Source organism: Chiloscyllium plagiosum, unplaced genomic scaffold (assembly GCF_037043375.1).
Source record: "Chiloscyllium plagiosum isolate Xiang-an unplaced genomic scaffold, Cpla_swu_hap1 HiC_scaffold_6, whole genome shotgun sequence".
Classification (NCBI taxonomy): Eukaryota; Metazoa; Chordata; class Chondrichthyes; order Orectolobiformes; family Hemiscylliidae; genus Chiloscyllium; species Chiloscyllium plagiosum.
Window position 1 is genome coordinate 128,022,689 of NW_028270144.1, and position 20,032 is coordinate 128,042,720.

Consider the following 20,032-nt stretch of genomic DNA (forward strand, 5'->3'; position numbering starts at 1 on the left):
GCACACAACATTCCAACAGTGGCCTAACCAATGTCCTGTACAGCCGCAACATGACCTCCCAACTCCTGTACTCAATACTCTGACCAATAAGGGAAAGCATACCAAACACCTTCTTCACTATCCTATCTACCTGCGACTCCACTTTCAAGGAACTATGAACCTGCACTCCAAGGTCTCTTTGTTCAGCAACACTCCCTAGGACCTTACCATTAAGTGTATAAGTTCTGCTAAGATTTGCTTTCCCAAAATGCAGCACCTCACATTTATCTGAATTAAACTCCATCTGCCACTTCTCAGCCCATTGGGCCATCTGGTCCAGATCCTGTTGTAATCTGAGGTAACCCTCCTCGCTGTCCACTACACCTCCAATTTTGGTGTCATTTTTTTAGATTAGATTAGATTATATTACAGTGTGGAAACAGGCCCTTCGGCCCAACAAGTCCACACCGACCCGCCGAAGCACAACCCACCCATACCCCTACATTTACCCCTTACCTAACACTACAGGCAATTTAGCACGGCCAATTCACCTGACCTGCACATCTTTGGACTGTGGGAGGAAACCGGAGCACCCGGAGGAAACCCACGCAGACACGGGGAGAATGTGCAAACTCCACACAGTCAGTCGCCTGAGGCGGGAATTGAACCTGGGTCTCTGGCGCTGTGAGGCAGCAGTGCTAACCACTGTGCCACCGTGCCGTCATCTGCAAACTTATTCTCAGACAATGCCCTCTGGTCCTAGACAAGGGGAAACAGCCTTTCTGTATCTCCCTCTCTCAGGTCCCTGAAGAATCTCGTCTGCTTCAATTCAGTCGCCTCTCATTTTTCTAAACTCCAATAAGTCCAGACCCAACCTCCTCACCCTCTCCTCATCAGACAGTCCCTCCAGACCAGGGATCAGCGGAGTGAAACTTCTCTGGACTGTCTTCAACACCAGGATCTCTCTCCTTGGGTAGGGAGACCAAAACATTTTACAATCTTACATTTAAATTGTTCCTTGCATAAGGAGATCAAAGCTGCACTGATCAAGAGATCTGCTCACCCCACTGCTCTGTAAAACTGAGTCAGAATTCACACGAGACCGGGCAGCGCTCTGAAAGCTCGTGATTTCAAATAAACCTGTCGGACTATAACCTGGTGTCGGGTGACTTGTCCACCCCAGTCTGACATCATAGCTACCTATACAACTGAAGAGTAACAATCTTTACGTTTATGTTCAATTCCTCCTGCATTAAAAGACTGTTCCCCTTCCCGATTGTGCAGGTACCCAACACAGTCACCTTCTGTGATAGTGCACCGGCCACACTCCCTACTCCTCACTCACCAATCTTCGATTCACGGCAATGTGTTACCCCCTCCACCCCCCCTCCCCATACAGCAGCTTCCAAATGCCATCTGGAAACCCAGTCCGGTACAACTACAGGCTCGCCTTTATCCACAGCACGTGTTAGTCTGCAATAACTGGCTAAATATAACTTCTCTTTGATGAAACTCTGCTGATTTGACTTTGGGTTTTTCTAAGTGCAGTGATTCATTCTAACAGCTTCCTCATGGTCGGCATCAGAGAAACAGGCAGCTAAGTTTCCTGTTTTATGCTCCCCCTCTTCCTGAGCAATCTATTTGCTACTTTCTGCTCTCATGGTCTCTCCCCTGATTCTAAGCCCCTGGGGTGATGTCCATCAGGATATCTGTCAGTTCACAGATCCAACACACAGACAGACGTTACTGGAAAAGCTCAGCAGGTCTGGCAGTACCTGTGGGGAGAAATCAGAGTTAACATTTCAGGTCTCGTAACTCTTCCTCAGAACAGTTCACCAGACCTCAATGTTAGCTCTAATTTCTGACCACAGGTGCTGCCAGACCTGCTGAGCTTTTCCAGTAATTTCTGTTTTGTTTACAATTTCCAGCATCCACAGTAGTTTGGGTTTTTATTTATCTTACAGTTCCAGATGTTTACTTAATCCCACTTTCCACCTGATTGTGTTTTGATTAAGGTCCTCGCCCTTTTCCACCTTCAGATTCACAGCTGAATTGTTTTCTGTAATCTCTCTAGTGAAGAGAGAAGCAAAATATTTGCTCATTTCACCCATCATTTCCTTATTAACTCCTTATTCTCCCTCTCTACAGCATCAACACTCACATTATCTCATCTTTCACTTTTTAAACACCTGTCAAAACTCTTGCTGTTTTGATTTTACATTCCTAGCCAACTTCCTCATGGTCTCGAATTCCTACCTCATGATTTACTCACTTAGTCACTCTCTCAGAAGTCATCTGACCTGCCCTTTGTGCATTTACCGTACGTGGGCTTTCCTTCGAGTTAAATCTTTTTTCTAATTCAAACTATTGCAATAACAAGATCACATGAAAAAATGTTACGTATTGCCTTTTTTCTTAAACGTTACAATGACAAAGGGAAGAAGATTAAAGTATATTGTACCACACATCGTACAATTTGAAGTGACTTAAATAAAATAGTTTAAATCACTTTTTAAAAAAATGTTTAACACTTTCCCTAACTTCTTTAGTTAACCAAGGGTTCTCCCTTAAGAATGTTTCTTTCAATGGAAATACACTTGCTCTGAAAATTTGACAAATCTCAGAGATCTACAGCGCAAGAAAAGACTGTTTTGAAAAAAACCCTAACTATTCTAATCCCAGCACATGGCCCAGAAGATTGTGTACCTTGGTATCACAAATTCACATCTAAATCCTCAGTCAATGTGATCAGGGTTTCTGCCTCTCCCACCCTGACAGGCTGCGAGTTCTGGATCCCCACCACCCTCTGGGTGAACAATGCTTTCCCCTCACATCCCACTCTAAACCTCCTGGCCTTTTCCCTTCAATCCATGCCCCTGGCCATTGACCCCTCCATGCCCCTGGCCATTGACCCCTCCATGCCCCTGGCCATTGACCCCTCCATGCCCCTGGCCATTGACCCCTCCATGCCCCTGGCCATTGACCCCTCCATCCCCCTGGCCATTGACCCCATGCCCCTGGCCATTGACCCCTCCATGCCCCTGGCCATTGACCCCTCCATGCCCCTGGCCATTGACCCCTCCATGCCCCTGGTCATTAACCTCTCCATGCCCCTGGCCATTGACCCCTCCATGCCCCTGGCCATTGACCCCTCCATGCCCCTGGCCATTGACCCCTCCATGCCCCTTGGCCATTGACCCCTCCATCAAGGGGAAAAATTCCTTCTTGTTTTACCCGTGTGCTCCCCTCATCATTTTATACATCTCCCCTCTCAATACCCTCTGTTGTAAAGAAAATATCTGTCAATCTCTCTCTATTTATCTATTACAGAGGCATACTGCACAGAAGCAGTCCATATCGACCATATTCCCAAACTAAACTCGGCCCACCTGCCTGCTCCTGGCCCATTCCTCTCCCAACCCTTTCCTATTCATGTGCCTGACCAAATGTCTTTTAAACATTATAACTGTGCCCCATCGACTACTTCCTCTGGAAGTTTGCTCCACATACCATCTAATCTCTTTGTTAAAAATTTGCCCCTTATGTCCTTTTTAAACTTTCCCCTCTCACCTTAAAAATATGCCCCTTTGTCTTGAAATCCCCCACCCTGGGGAAAAGACACCCACCATTCACCTTATCTGTGCCTCTCATGATTTTATAAATCTCTACAAATTCACCTCTCAACCTCCTCAGCTCCAGTGAAAGCAAAACCCCAGCCTATCTTTACAACTCCAACTCTCCATACCCAGCAACATCCTGAGAAATCTCTTCTGAACTCTCTCCAGTTTAATAATATCCTTCCTGGAACAGGGCGACTAGAACTGGACACAGTATTAGAGAAGAGGCTTCACCAATGTCCCATACAACCTCAACATGACGTCGCAACTCCTGCACTCAAAGGTCTGAGCTCATTTCAGCTTGTACTTAATTGGTTCTGAAGCATTTTAGAATTTCCTAATGCTGTAAAAGGTGCTATATAAATGCACATTCATAGAGTCATAGAGATGTACAGCACGGAAACAACTCGTCCATGCCAACCAGACATCCCAATCTGACCTAGTCCCATTTGCTAACGTTTGGCCCATATCCCTCTAAACCCTTCCTATTCATATACCCATCCAGATGCCTTTTAAATGTTGTAATTGTACCAGCCTTCACCACATCCTCTGGCAGCTCATTCCATACACACACCACCCTCTGCTTGAAAACGTTGCCCCATAGGTTAAGGGTGAGAGGGGCAAGATATAAAAGGGACCTATGTCCTCTAGCTCTGAACTCCCCCACCCCAGGGAAAAGACCTGTGATAGGGTTAGGGTCGGGGGTCAGGTCCGGGTGAGGGTCAGGGTTAGGGTTAATGAAGGAGCTGAGTTAATCCTTAAGTGTAGAAAAAGTCCCAACTAATCACCGGTGTTGATTAATGAGCTTTTCAGTTCAGATAGTTAGCTAAGAGTGTGCTATTATGGAAAACACAGAATGAAATATCAGTAACAGAAAGTCCCTTAAAACTACCAGAGAGACACTCACAGGCAGAGAGAGAGAGAGAGAGAGAGAGAGAGAGAGAGAGAGAGAGAGAGACAGACAGACAGACAGGGACAGAGAGAGAGACAGAGAGAGAGAGAGACCCACAGGCAAAAAGACAGAGACAGAGAGAGAGAGAGAGAGAGAGAGAGAGAGAGAGAGTGATGAGTAAGAGAGAGAGACACCCACAAGCAAAAAGACAGACACAGAGAGAGAGAGAGAGAGAGAGAGAGAGAGAGAGAGAGAGAGAGACACACAGGGAGAGAGAGATAGGCAGGGATACTACCCAATGCCCCTCGATAGGCCGCATACGGGCGCAAGGTGAGATTGACCAAAGGAGACAGTGACGGCGTGTCTGACCCCAGAACCTGACAGGTGGTGGGGTGGAACCCCCACATCACGGTCAAACCAGGCCAGGAATTCACCCTCCACACTGTCTACCCACTCCAAGGCTGTTCACCTGGAAGGTGGGGGGTGGAGGGGTGGAATGGCAGGATCTGGTTGGGGAGGGGAACGTTAACTCCCCATCTTGACACTGCCTCAGAAACCTTGCAAAGTCTAAGGACCTATCGAAGGGGACGGTGGGGGTGGGGATGGGGGTGGGATGGGCCAGGGAGGTGAGACAGTGAGGGAGGGAGGAGAGGAGGAGGGTGGAGGGGAAGAGAGGAATAAGGGAGGAAATAAAAAGGGGAGGTACGGGGGAGGTAGAGGGGACTGGGAGGAAAAAGGGGAGGGAGCGATGGGGGAATGGGAGGGGCGTCGGCGGGGATAGAGGGGGTGAGAGGGGGGATAAGAGAGGATGGAGATGGGGTGGGAGAGGAGTGGGAGGGGTTGGAAGGGGATGAGAGAGGATGGAGAAGGAATGGGGGGAGTGGGAAGGGATGGCATGGTGGGAGGGGGGTGGGAGGAGAGCGGGAGGGTAGTGAGTCATAGAGATGTACAGCACGGAAACAGACCCTTCGGTCCAACCCGTCCATGCTGACCAGATATCCCAACCCAATCTAGTCCCACCTGCCAGCACCCGGCCCATATCCCTCCAAACCCTTCCTATTCATATACCCATCCAAATGTCTCTTAAACGTTGCAATTATACCAGCCTCCACCGCATCCTCTGGCAGCTCATTCCATACCCGTACCACCCTCTGTGTGAAAATGTTGCCCCTTAGGTCTCTTTTATATCTTTCCCCTCTCACCCTAAACCTATGCCCTCTAGTTCTGGACTCCCCCACCCCAGGGTAAAGACTTTGCCTATTTACCCTATCCATGTCCCTCATAATTTTGTAAACCTCTATAAGGTCACCCCTCAGCCTCTGACATTCCAGGGAAAACAGCCCCAGCCTGTTCAGCCTCTCCCTATAGCTCAAATCCTCCAACCCTGGCAACATCCTTGTAAATCTTTTCTGAACCCTTTCAAGTTTCACAACATCTTTCTGATAGGAAGGAGACCAGAATTGCACACAATATTCCAACCATGTCCTATACAGCTGCAACATGATCTCCCAACTCCTGTACTCAATACTCTGACCAATAAAGGAAACCATACCAAACGCCTTCTTCACTATCCTATCTACCTGCGACTCCACTTTCAAGGAGCTATGAACCTGCACTCCAAGGTCTCTTTGTTCAGCAACACTCCCGAGGACCTTACCATTAAGTGTATAAGTCCTGCTAAGATTTGCTTTCCCAAAATGCAACACCTCGCATTTATCTGAATTAAACTCCATCTGCCACTTCTCAGCCCATTGGCCCATCTGGTCAAGATCCTGTTGTAATCTGAGGTAGCCCTCTTCGCTGTCCACTACATCTCCAATTTTGGTGTCATCTGCAAGCTTACTAATTGTACCTCTTATGCTCGCATCCAAATCATTTATGTAAATGACAAAAAGTAGAGGACCCAGCACTGATCCTTGTGGCACTCCACTGGTCACAGGCCTCCGGTCTGAAAAACAACCCTCCACCAACACCCTCTGTCTTCTCCCTTTGAGCCATTTCTGTATCCAAATGGCTAGTTCTCCCTGTATTCCATGAGATCCAACCTTGCTAATCAGTCTCCCATGGGGAACCTTGTCGGACGCCTTACTGAAGTCCATATAGATCACATCTACCACTCTGCCCTCATCAATCTTCTTTGTTACTTCTTCAAAAAACTCAATCAAGTTTGAGAGACATGATTTCCCACGCACAAAGCCATGTTGACTGTCCCTAATCAGTCCTTGCCTTTCCAAATACATGCACATCCTGTCACTCAGGATTCCCTCCAACAACTTGCCCACCACTGATGTCAGGCTCACAGGTCTGTAGTCCCCTAACTTGTCCTTACCACCCTTCTTAAACAGTGGCACCACGTTTGGAGTGGATGGAGGGAGGGTGTGGGAGGGGAGTGGAAGGGGAGGGAATGGAGTGGGGTGGTGGGGTAGTGGGAGGGGATGGAGAGGGTGTGATGGGCTCAGCATTGTAAAAGGATCTCAGGTGCTCCACTGGAATGGGGGAGGGTGGGGGCATGCTGGTTATCGAGGGGCAGGTCACTGAGGGTCAATTACCCCCTGAAAAGGTGACCCCCCCTAAGGGTGGGTGGGGGTTTCAGTACCTGAGCATTGCTCACACTGATGCTGTGACCCAGGGTGGTCTGTGCTCCAGTGAAAGGGAAGGGGAAGGGTCTCCCCAACAGAAACCCTCTCAACTGTTTCGTGGAGTCCCCGTGATCCCAGAAGATGCCAATGTGTGGGAAGCTCAGCCCCAAGTATGAGGTGGGAGTGGGTGTGGCAGGAGGTGGGAGTGGGGGGAGGTGGAAGGGGTGTGGGGGGGGGGGGGGGGGGTGTCAGGGTGGGTGTGGAGAATCGAGCTGTGCAGGAATCAGCAAGGTGGAAAATAAGACCCCCTCCCCCAAAGGTCACATTCCAACATTCCTCAAACACACAGAAATGTTCCTCAGATGGAGATCGGTGAGCCAGTTCCTCGCTGAGAGATTAGAAACAAACTCTACCTCACAACACCTCCAGCCAAACTATAGGTCCAACCATCACTCCCCGAGTCTCCTGGGACAAATATCCTTCAGTCCTGCTCAATGCACCAGCACCAAGGACACCCCAACGATTCAGCTCAAAGTCAAGGCCAGAAATCAATATCCAAACTCTGCCGTTTTGTTTGGTACGATCAGTAATTCACAGCAAATAAGAGTTACTTCCTGCTCAGCGCTTTGTGAGAGGGGAAACAAGTTAAACTGAACTTCCTGCAATAAACTCCCCAGCCCTGTCTGTGACCGGGAGCTATGCCCCTGCATAGTCTCTCTCTCTCTCTCTCTCTCTCACACTGAGATACAGCAGAGAGCCAGACCATCCAGGAATCACAGAGGTACAACAAAGATAGCACTCCTCGGTTTTTTTTTTAAATAAATAATTTCCTTTGACATTGAGTGAATAATGAATAGCAGCCAATCATCTTGTACAGGAGAGACTGACCTGAGGAAGAGAACTCAGCCTCCAGACTCTCTCCTTCATCTCTCTCTCTCTCTCTCTGTACCCCAACATCCAGCTTTCCCCCTGTACTACCCTCTGTCTTTATCATGCTCCCACACCCATTCTCTCCCCACTGCCTCCTTGGGATCTCTCTCTCTCTCTCTCTCTCCGCACCTGCATATTCCCTCTGTATTCAAGTCTGAGACAGATGGAGCTTTAAGGAATAGAGGGTTATGGGGAAAAAGGCAGGAAAGTAGGGATGATCGGATCAGCCACGATCTGAGTGAATGGGAGAGCAGACTCGATGGGCTGAACGGCCTCCTTCTGCTCTTATAAGTTACAGTGTGTGCTACCAAACACAGGCAATGCGAGGGAAACTGAGCACGTCAGACAGCTCCTGAGGAGAGAGAAACGATTATTCCTTTTGAATCTGATTTGACTTTTCTTCAGAGAGGAATTCCACAGGTGCCTCACCCTCTTGAGTGAAGAAATGTTTCCATCTCTAGGTCAGAAATAGCCTCCTCCATGTCGAGAGACTGGGACCCCTTGTCCTGGACCTGCCGCCAGTGTAAACATCCTCTCTGCATCTAGTCTGTCCAGCCCTGTTTGAATTTTGTATGTTTCAATCCGATTTCCCCCCCCCCCTCATCCTTTTAAACTCTACTGAATTCAGACCTGGTCAAACCAATCTCCCCCCATAGGACAGTCCTACCACACCTGGTAACAGCCTAGTGAACCTTTTCTGCACTCCCTCTGGTAAGTATATCCTTTCTTAGGGAGGGAGACCAAGACTGTGGGCAGTACTCCAGGGGTGGTCTCACCAAGGCCCTGTATAATTTCACTGTGTAATATTCCTACTCTCAACTCAAATCCTGTTGCAGTTGAAAGCCAGTGTACAATTTGCCTTCCTAATTGCGTGCTGCGCCTGCACACAGTGACCGGTGTACAAGATCGTGCATATCCCTTTGTACATTAACATTCCCTAATCTATCATCTTCTAAGTACAGTCCTCTGTGCTCTAACCCAGTAGTTGCGTGCTTGTGCGACCTCGCGCTGTAGAAAATTGTGCAATAAAAATAGAATTGAAGTGTTGGGGATGGAATCTTGTAATAGCCAGCACACAAATGTGAACGTTCACGTTTTACAAACAGGGTTTTCATCTTGTCTCAGTCCCAACCCTCGGACTCAGCACCGCCTTCCTAACCTGCAATCTTCTTCCCGACCTCTCCGCCCCCACCCCCTCTCCGGCCTATCACCCTCACCTTAACCTCCTTCCACCTATCGCATTCCCAACGCCCCTCCCCCAAGTCCCTCCTCCCTACCTTTTATCTTAGCCTGCTTGGCACACCTTCCTCATTCCTGAAGAAGGGCTTATGCCCGAAACATTGATTCTCCTGCTCCTTGGATGCTGCCTGACCTGCTGCGCTTTTCCAGCAACACATTTTTCAGCTCTGATCTCCAGCATCTGCAGACCTCACTTTCTCCTATAGTGTAGGAACAGCCTATTTGGCCCAACCAATCCACACCGACCCTCCAAAGAGTATCCCACCCAGACCCATTCCCCTACCCTATTACTCTACATATCCCCCTGACTAATGCACCTAATCTACACATCCCTGAACACTACGGGCAATTTCCCATGGCCAATTCACCTGACCTGCACACCTTTGGACTGTGGGAGGAAACCGGAGCACCCGGAGGAAACCCACGCAGACACGGGGAGAACGTGCAAACTCCACACAGACAGTGAGTGTTTGCATTTTTTAAAACAGGCCTGTTATTGCTCACTTCATTGCAGGCAAACCTCCTCTGAACCACCTCCAATACATTTCAGAACCTCCGTCCAATAAGGAGATTAAGTGACCGACCCCTGGATAACTGAGGTACCTGGAGACTAACGAGGAGAAAGTGAGGACTGCAGATACTGGAGATCACAGCCGAGAGTGTGGTGCTGGAAAAGCACAGCAGGTCAGGCAGCATCCGAGGGGCAGGAGAAGGGCGTATGCCTGAAACGTCAATTCTCCTGCCCCTCAGATGCCGCATGACCTGCTGTGCTTTTCCAGCACCACACTCTGTCACTCTGCAGATTAATGACCCTAGAACTCTGTATTAACAGGAAAAGACAGAGCAGATAAAGATCAACTGTTCCCACTGGGTGGGGATTCTAGAACTCAGGGCATATTCTGAGGATTAGTGCCAGACCATTCAGGAGAGATGTTCGGGAGCACTTGTACACACAAAGGGTGGGAGAGGTTTGGAACTCTGTTCCACAAACAGCAGGGAATGCTGGATCAGATGTTAATTTTAAACCCGAGATAGATACATTTTTTTTGTTAAGCAAAGATATTAAGGGATAGGGTCCAAAGGCAGGGATTTGGATTTAGGCCACAGATCAGCCAGGCTCTCATAAATACAGGCTCGAGGGACTTTGTTCTTTATTCATTTTGTGGGATGTGGGTGTCACTGGCTGGGCCCAGCATTTATTGCCTAGCCCTAGTTGCCCCTTGAGAAGGTGGGAGTGAGCTGCCTTTTTGAACCACTGCAGTCCATGTGCTGTAGGGTAGACCCACAATGCCCTTAGGGAGGGTATCCAGGATTTTCTCCTAGCGACAGTGAGAGGACACCAATATATTTCCAATTCAGGATGGCGAGGGACTTGGAGGGGAACTTGCAGGGGGTGGTGTTCCCATGTATCTGCTGCCCCTTGTCCTTCTAGATGGAAGTGGTCATGGGTTTGGAAGGTGCTGTCTGAGGATCTTTGGTGAATTTCTGCAGTGCATCGTGGGGATGGTACACACTGCAGCTACTGAGCATCAGTGGGGGAGGGAGTGGATGTTTGTGGATGTGGGGCCAATCAAACAGGAGCTGCTTTGTCCTGGATGGTATTAAGCTTCTTGAGTGTTGTTGGAGCTGCCCCCATCCAGGCAAGTGGGGAGTATTCCATCACACTCCTGACTTGTGCCTTGTAGATGGTGGACAGGCTTTGGAGAGTCAGGAGGTGAGTTACTCACTACAGGATTGCTGCTGCTGAACACTGTGTAATCATCAGTGAACATCCCCACTTCTGACCTTATGGTGGAGGGAAGGTCATTAATGAGGCAGCTGAAGATGGTTGGGTCTCAGACACTTCCCTGAGGAACTCCTGCAGAGATGTCCTGGAGCTGAGATGACTGACCTCCAACAACCACAACCATCTTCCTATGTGACAGGTATGACTCCAACCAGTGGAGAGTTTGCCCCCCCGATACCCAATTATTCCAGTTTTGCCCGGGCTCCTCAATGCCACACTCAGCCTTGATGTCAAGGGCTGTCCCTCTCCCCTCCCCTCCAGAATTCAGCTCTTTTGTCCATGTTTGACCCAAGGCTGGAATGAGGTCAGGAGCGGAGTGACCCTGGAGGATCCCAAACTGGGGAGAAAGTGAGGTCTGCAGATGCTGGAGATCAAAGTTGAAACTTTATTGCTGGAACAGCACAGCAGGTCAGGCAGCATCCAGGGAACAGGAGATTCGACGTTTCAGGCACAGGCCCTTCTTCAAGAATGAGCAGAGAGTGTTCAGCAGGAGAAGATAAAAGGTAGGGAGGAGGGACTTGGAGGAGGGGCGTTGGAAATGTGATAGGTGGAAAGAGGTCAAGGTGAGGGTGATAGGTCGGAGTAGGATGGAGGCGGAGAGGTCAAGAAGAAGACTGCAGGTCAGGAAGGCGGTGCCGGGCTGGAGGGATTCACCAACCCAACCACCCTGTAGCAACCAACCCAACCACCCTGTAGCACAGCATTTCAACTCCCCCTCCCACTCCACCGAGGATATGCAGGTCATTGGACTCATCCACCGCCAAACCACAACAACGCGACGGTCGGAGGAGGAGCGTCTTATCTTCCGACTGGGAACCCTCCAACCACAGGGGATGAACTTGGACTTCACCAGTTTCTTCATCCCCCCTCCCCCCACTTTGTCTCAGCCGAATCCCTCCAGCCCGGCACCGCCTTCCTGACCTGCAGTCTTCTTCTTGACCTCTCCGCCTCCATCCTACTCCGACCTATCACCCTCACCTTGACCTCTTTCCACCTATCACATTTCCAACGCCCCTCCTCCAAGTCCCTCCTCCCTACCTTTTATCTTCTCCTGCTGAACACTCTCTCCTCATTCCTGAAGAAGGGCCTGTGCCCGAAACGTCGAATCTCCTGTTCCCTGGATGCTGCCTGACCTGCTGTGCTGTTCCAGCAATAAAGTTTCAACTTGGATCCCAAACTGGGCCTCACTGAGCAGGTTATTGCTGAGCAGCTGCTGCTTGATAGCCCTGTTGGTGGCACCTTCCATCACTTCACTGATGGTCGAGAGTAGACTGATGGGGCAGTAACTGGCCGGGTTGGATTTGTCCTGCTTTTTATGTACAGGACATACCTGGGCAACTTTCCAAATTGTCAGTGAGATGCCAGTGTTGTAACTGTACTGGGACAGCTTGGCTAGGGGAGCGGCAGGTTCAGGAGCACAAGTCTTCAGTCCTATTGCCGGAATGTTGTCAGGGCCCATAGTCTTTACAGTATCCAGTGACTCCAGCCGTTTATTGATATCCCGTGGAGTGAATCGAATTGGCTGGAGACTGGTGTCTGTGATGCTGGGGACCACTGGGGGAGGCTGAGATGGATCATCCACTCGGCATTTCTGGCTGAAGATTGCTGTGAAAGCTTCAGCCTTATCTGCTGCCCTGATGGGCTGGGATCCTCCGTCATTGAGACTCAATGGCATGTTCCTGTTCCTGTTCCAGTGACAAAGCCTGGCTCTGGTGCTGAGAAATAGCTCTTTAAAGGGGCTAACACAGGTTCAATGGGCCAAATGGCACTCTTTGCTGCTTTATGATCCTACCAATCAGATTACAGGTTAGAGACAAACAAAACTGCCGATGCTGGAATCCAAAGTAGACAGGCAGGAGGCTGGAAGACCACAGCAAGCCAGGCAGCATCAGGAAGTCAACGTTTCGGGTATTGACCCTTCCTCAGGACTCAGGTTCCCTGGACTCTCCTCTTCCGTCTCCCGAAGTAGCCAGGAGCAGAACCAATGCCGACTTGTTCTCACTATCCCCCTGTTCCACTTCCTCAGCTGCACAACCTTTTTTCCGTCCTACTGGGTTGGGAATCAGACCAGGGCAGGTGTCCAGCCAACAGCCTTTCCCCAGGGTGGGGGATACTGACAGATTGAGAGGGTGACAGGGGAGAGATACGAGAGAGTCCAGAGGGGCCGTTCTTTACCCAGAGGGTGGCAGATGAGTGGAACAGACTGCCCGAGGGAATGGTGAAAGCGAGTACAATTTTGTAATTTGAGAAACATTTACAACGGACACAGTAAAAACAAGACACCGTTCCTCCAGCACCGAGGGTGCTACGTGGACAGAACAAACTACACCATCATACTCAGGGCTGAATAAAGTGCATGAGAAATGCAGAGCACGCAAGGCAGCCAGTAATCCCTGACACGTCAGGGCAATAGGCACAGTGGTGGACAAAATTACAGTACAATAAAAGAATGATAATTAATAAAACATTGTTCGAGCAGCAATTCCAAATCATGCAAAGAGTTTCAGTGTCTCATAACAACAAAGCAGGACATCCCAAAACACTTCACAGGAGTGTTCAACAAAGAAAATCCACCTCTGGCTACATCAGGAGACGTTAGGGATAGGTGATCAAACACTCACTCAAACAGGGTGGTTTTCAGAAGGCCCTTAAAGGGGAGAGAGAGAGAGAGAGAGAGAGGCAGAGAGGGAATTCCAGAGTTTGGGGTGCAGGCAGAAGAGAATGGTGGTGCGGTTAAGAATTGGGAACATTCCCGAGCTCAGAACTGCGGAAGTGTAGTAATAAAGGAGGCTACAAGGTCCGGAGGGATTTGGAGACGAGGGTGAGATTTGGAAATTTCAAGGCGTTGCTGGGAGCGGGAGCTGGAGCAGATCAGTGGGCATGGGGAGGGAAGGAGAGGGAGTGACCCAGGACTCCGAGCAAACTGGGACAGCACTGTTACTGGGGCACAGTGATTAACGAGGGGCAGGGGTAACCCCCAGGGAACTGGGGGCTGTCGAGTGTGGAAGTCACAAAGAAACACATGAGGATTTCGGTCTGAGGCAAAAAGGCAAGAATTCAAAATTCCAGACTGCAACAAAACAAGGAGACCTCCCGCTCCCCCCTCCCTCCCTCTCGCTCGCTCCCCCCTCCCTCCCTCTCGCTCGCTCCCCCCTCCCTCCCTCTCGCTCGCTCCCCCCTCCCTCCCTCTCGCTCCCTCTCTCTCTCTCCCCCCTCCCCCTCCCCCTTCTCTCTCTCTCCCCTCCCCCTCCCCCTTCTCTCTCTCTCCCCTCCCCCTCCCCCTTCTCTCTCTCTCCCCTCCCCCTCCCCCTTCTCTCTCTCTCTCCCCTCCCCCTCCCCCTCCCCCTTCTCTCTCTCTCTCTCTCTCTCTCTCTCTCTCTCGGAACACCACAATCAGGAGTTTAGCTGCTCTTTGTTTATCCATCAGCACCATTCTCCTGCCAGTGACACCTGCTTAAGGTGGGGAGGGTAGAAGTGGGGTGAGGTAAGGGTTAGAGCTGGAGACAGAGAGAGACAGAGAGAGAGACAGAGACAGAGAGAGAGAGACAGAGAGAGACAGAGAGAGAGACTCAGAGAGAGAGAGAGAGAGACAGAGAGAGAGAGACTCAGAGAGAGAGAGAGAGACAGAGAGAGAGAGAGAGAGAGAGAGAGACAGACAGACAGGGACAGAGAGAGAGAGAGACAGACACACACAAACCGCACCGTGGTCTTTGTCTACCTTATGAAAGGTGTATCTCACCTGCCCGGGGACCACCAATCACAGCGCTGCTGTCATTTCTCACCAGTCGCTGCCCTTTTCCTGGGGATGGGAGGTTGTCGGGGGGGGGGGTGGTTTAGGAAATACTTACGATCCCTATCCGACCCTATCACCAATGCAGCCTCTCCCCCAACACCCCGAAGCCTGGGGTGAGGCCGTTCCCCTGCAGGGCGATAGTAAAATGCAGCTGGGTCAGCTCAGGTGCTGCCAGACAATGGGTGGGTGGAGTCCCAGCACCGACAGGTGTGCAAAACGTCTTAAAAGGGGCACATCAAAAACAAATCCCATCCAGGCTGGGGCCCACAACAACAACACCTCCACACTTACAGAGTGCCCTCAGGGTGACCTGGCCGTAGATGGCAAGGCCAGAAGTTCCCACACACACAGACAGCTAGGGCTTTTGCCCAAAACGTCGATTTTGCTGCTCCTCAGATGTACCTGAACTGCTGTGCTCTTCCAGCACCACTGATCCAGAATCTGGTTTCCAGCATCTGCAGTCATTGTTTTTACCCTCTATGGCACACAACAAGGCCATTTGGCCCGCCAAACCAGTTCTATTCCCCGTTAGCCGAGCTTCTGCCTTCACTCCAAATCCCAGCACGGGATTTCAACCGATACTGAGGGAGTGCCGCACTGTCGGAGGGTCGGTGCTGAGGGAGTGCCGCACTGTCGGAGGGTTGGTGCTGAGGGAGTGCCGCACTGTCGGAGGGTCAGTGCTGAGGGAGTGCTGCACTGTCGGAGGGTCAGTGCTGAGGGAGCGCTGCACTGTCGGAGGGTCAGTGCTGAGGGAGCGCTGCACTGTCGGAGGGTCAGTGCTGAGGGAGTGCCGCACTGTCGGAGGGTCAGTGCTGAGGGAGTGCTGCACTGTCGGAGGGTCGGTGCTGAGGGAGCGCTGCACTGTCGGGGGGTCAGTGCTGAGGGAGTGCCGCACTGTCGGAGGGTCGGTGCTGAGGGAGTGCCGCACTGTCGGAGGGTCAGTGCTGAGGGAGCGCTGCACTGTCGGAGGGTCGGTGCTGAGGGAGTGCCGCACTGTCGGAGGGTCAGTGCTGAGGGAGTGCCACACTGTCGGAGGGTCAGTGCTGAGGGAGTGCCACACTGTCGGAGGGTCAGTGCTGAGGGAGTGCCACACTGTCGGAGGGTCGGTGCTGAGGGAGTGCTGCACTGTCAGAGGGTCAGTGCTGAGGGAGTGCTGTACTGTCGGAGGGTCGGTGCTGAGGGAGCGCCGCACTGTCAGAGGGTCAGTGCTGAGGGAGTGCTGCACTGTCGGAGGGTCGGTGCTGAGGGAGTGCCGCACTGTCGGAGGGTCGGTGCTGAGGGAGTGCCGCACTGTCAGAGGGTCAGTGCTGAGGGAGTGCTGCACTGTCGGAGGGTCGGTGCTGAGGGAGCGCTGCACTGTCGGAGGGTCAGTGCTGAGGGAGTGCCGCACTGTCGGAGGGTCGGTGCTGAGGGAGTGCCGCACTCATAGAAATCTTTTTGAGCTCAGAGACCCTCAGGATTTCCCCACCTGCAGGTCGCTGTAATTTCCGGGAAACATGCCACCTAGCCCCAAACAGCAGGGGGCAGCGTTGTGCACACCACAATGCACCCGAACCACTGGGCCCTGGTGAACCCACTGAGACACAGCCCTATCCCCCAGCTCTGACAGCACAGCAAGATTCCACTCCTTTGGGCAGCTCAGTGCTAGGCTCCAATTGAGTACCTCATTTTGTGCCATTTCTCCCCCCCGACTCTGTCAACTCTTCCCTTTCAGCGCCTCCCCTACACTCTCAGACAGTACAGCACAGGTACAGGCCCTTCGGCCCTCCAAGCCTGCACCAACACATTTTGCCCTGAAACTGTCTTCACTGACAGGATCCGTATCCCTCCATTCCCTTCCTGTTCCTGTATCTGTCCAGGGGCTTCTTGAATGCTGCTATTGTGTCTGCTTCCACGCCCTCCTCAGGCAGCACATTCCAGGCCCTCCCCACCCTTGGTGTGGGGTACATGCCTCGCACCTCTCTTTTGAACTTCTACTGCCCACACCCCACACCCCAACCCCCATCCGCACCTTGAACCTGTGTCCCCTCGTAATTGATCTCTCCACCCTGAGAAATAGCCTCACCCTTTCCGCACGATCCATGCCATTCACAATCTTATAAACTTTGAGCGGGTCAATCCTGCATACCAGTTAAATCAAACCCAGTATATCCAACCTCCTGTCATCACTAAAATCCCCCCCAGACCAGGCAACATCCTGGTGAACCTCCTCTGTACCCTCCCCAAAGCCTCCACATCCTTCCTGTAATGTGGTGACCAGAACTGCACACAGTATACTGTACATTCCAGACCCTAACCCTAACCCCTAAAAGGTTTATCCTCGGGTCACTTTTACACCTTTTGCCGATTATTCTCAACCTTTGCCTGTTCCTGCCCCTCGTTAGGGCGTTCTTATGTCAAGTGCATTTGAAGCACTCATCTGCTTCAACCCCTAGCCTTCCCCTCCTCCCCACTCCAACATCAGACAGAATCCCCAGACCAATGTCAAAATTTCACTCTCTTCCCAGAAGGGGCTCACAGATCAATCAAAATCCCAGTTAAAGCCCAGAAAGAAGGCCATTCGGCCCACTTTCCCATCTTGCGACCTTCCCCTTCATCACCACCATTATCATAGAATTCCTATAGTGTGGAAACAGGCCATTTAGCCCAACAAGCCCACACCAACCCTCCGAAGAGTAACTCATCCAAGCCCATTCCCCTCCTCCAATATCCTCATTAATCCCATACTAATGCACCTAACCTACACATCCCTGAATACTATGGGCAATTTCCCATGGCCAGTTCACCTGACCTGCACATCTCTGGACTGTGGAAGGAAACCGGAGCACCCGGAGGAAACCCACGCAGACACGGGGAGAACGTGCAAACTCCACACGGACAGTCGTCCGAAGCAGGAATCGAACCTGGGTCTCTGGTGCTGTGAGGCAGCAGTGCTAACCACTGAGCCACCATCACTCCCTTTAGCCCTGGGCCCCCTCACTAACTGTTCCACTCGCTCCTCCTCCATCAACAGCGTCTAAACCATTTCCAGCCCCTTCCAGTTTGAGAGAAGTGTCATCTGTGCTCACCTGGGCCTGGAGTCGTTGGAGTTTAGAAGAATGAGCTTATTGAAGCAGACAAGCTTTTTAAGGGGCTTGACAGTAGACAGGGAGAGGTTGTATCTCCACATTGGAGAGTTCTGGGACCAAAGGGGCATCAGCTCAGAATAAGGGGGTGACCCATTGTAGACTGAGATGAGGAGAAATCTCCTCTTGATGAGAGGGGAGTGAATCTGTGGAGTTCCTTACCACAGACACTATCAAGGCTGGGTCACTGAGGATATTCAAGCCTGAGAGAGATTGTTAATCAGTCAGGGAATCATAGGTAATGGGGAAAAAGCAGGAAAGTACAGTCGAGGATTATCAGACTGACCATGATCTCATAGAATGGTGGAGTGATCTCGATGGGCTGAATGGCCTATTTTTGTTCCACCATCTTTTAGCTGAGGCCTATCAAGCATCTTGTACAAGTTCAACATCACCTCCTTGGTACACAGTGCTTCTATTTTCAACACCAAGGATACCATTAGCCAATCAGATTCATCCTGACTGCTGGCAAGATCATCGATTTTCACCAATTTCCAATATCATTAAAGCAAACAAACAAATATCATATATCCCATACACACAGGGAGGGGGGGGGGAGAGAGAGAGCACACACCAGTAGTGAAGAAATTGAAAGAGAGAGTGATTGAGAGCAAGAGAGATAGAGTGAGAGAGCGGGAGAGAAACAGAGAGCCCGAGCGATAGAAGAGAATGATAGAAAGAGAGAGTGATAGAGAAAGAATAACATGGAGAGAGCGTGAGTGTTAGAGAGAGAGAGCGATACAGAATGATAGAGAGAAAGAGCAACAGAGAGAGAATGAGAGAGACCGCTAGAGAGAGGGAGAGCGAGAGAGAGAGAGAGAGAGAGAGCGAGAGAGAGAATGACAGGGAGAGAGTTTGCAATAGCGAGACAGAGTGAGAGAGATAGACAGGGGGTGAGGGAGGGCTCAGTGGGAGTGAGTGAAGGGAGGATGGAGTTTAAATGAATGAGTGATAATGGAGTGCCTCGCGAGTGCTGCCCACTCACCCTCCATAATCCTTCCTTGAGGGACTTACCTGAAGTCGAGGGCAGGGGCTGGATTGTGGAGCGGGGACCGCATGAGAAGCGGCGGCAGGAGTGCGTTGTTCAGTCCAGGCCCGGGCCCATCCTGTCGCGGCAGAAGCACAGCAAGATCCCGCCGAGGCATCTCACTCAGCGGCACCTGGGGAGGGGGTGAGCTGGGGGGTTTCAGGGGGGTCTTGGGGGAGCTGCGGGGACGGGGCACAGGCACCACTCTCTCAGGGGGGCGACCTGGAGTCTGTCTGGGAGGAATGGGGGGCAGGGCCTTGTCCAATGGGGGCTGAGAGGCCGGGACTGGTCGCCGATCACCAGGATAGACATTCCTCTTCTTGGGGATTGGCTTCTGTGGCGGCACTACAGGGAGGTCAGGGGTCAGGGCCGCCTGGTACGGGAGGTCAGGGTTCAGGGCCTCCTGGTATGGGGGGTCAGGGGTCAGAGTGCCCAGGCGAACCTTGTTCAGAGCAGTCAGAATTCTCTTGCGGTGACCAGGAAGGAAGATTCCAATTCGGAAGAGATCGTCATTGCTAAGAGCCCAGCAGTCAGACACCTGCCGATACCGATTATCCATAAACTGGTTCGTGTACTGCTCCAGGTGGATAACGCGGAGCCAGTCCCCAATTTTCATCTCCCCTTCCTCAAACAACATGGCTCCCAAATGAGGCTCAGTCCATGGTCACTGCAGCCCAGGCCTTCACCATCGGGTCTCTCGGACAGTCCTGCAGTGAAGGAGAAACGCAAACACAATGACCATTGCATTCCAACACACTGTGCCAGGCCATTCGGCCCACTGCACCCATAAAAGAGCTACCCAGTAACTCCCCCTGCCTGCTCCTCCCACCGTAACCTTGCACGTTTCTTCCCTGGAACCATCCGTCTCATTCCCCACTGCAAGGCACGATTGAGCCTCGCTTTCACTGTCCTCTTGGGGAAGGTGCTGGTGGCGAAGGGGGTCAAATCACAAACCCCAGATTGAAGTGATCGAAGGACACAGGTTCAAATCCAACCGTGGCCAAAAATCAGTAAAACCTGAAACCAGACAGCTAACCTCACCATGACCACGTAATGATTGCCGAT

The 20,032-nt window shown here is 51.3% G+C and overlaps 1 protein-coding gene across 7 annotated transcripts in view; it reads right to left on the reverse strand.

Annotated features, from left to right (window-relative positions):
* arap1 (ArfGAP with RhoGAP domain, ankyrin repeat and PH domain 1) overlaps positions 1-20,032 on the reverse strand; it is a 209,758-nt gene that overhangs the window by 144,797 nt on the left and 44,929 nt on the right. For 4 of the 7 annotated variants that reach the window (XR_015757500.1, XM_087988447.1, XM_087988448.1 and 1 more), the window contains exon 2: positions 18,955-19,674. Coding sequence is in view for 3 of the 7 variants with exons in the window: in XM_087988447.1 (XP_087844573.1) it covers positions 18,955-19,604 (650 nt within the window). In the remaining 4 variants the exon portion in view is untranslated. Of the gene's footprint in view, positions 1-7,480; positions 7,631-14,761; positions 14,919-18,954; positions 19,675-20,032 lie in introns of those variants that run through there. The other 3 variants (XM_087988449.1, XM_087988451.1, XM_087988450.1) reach the window with 3 other exon arrangements.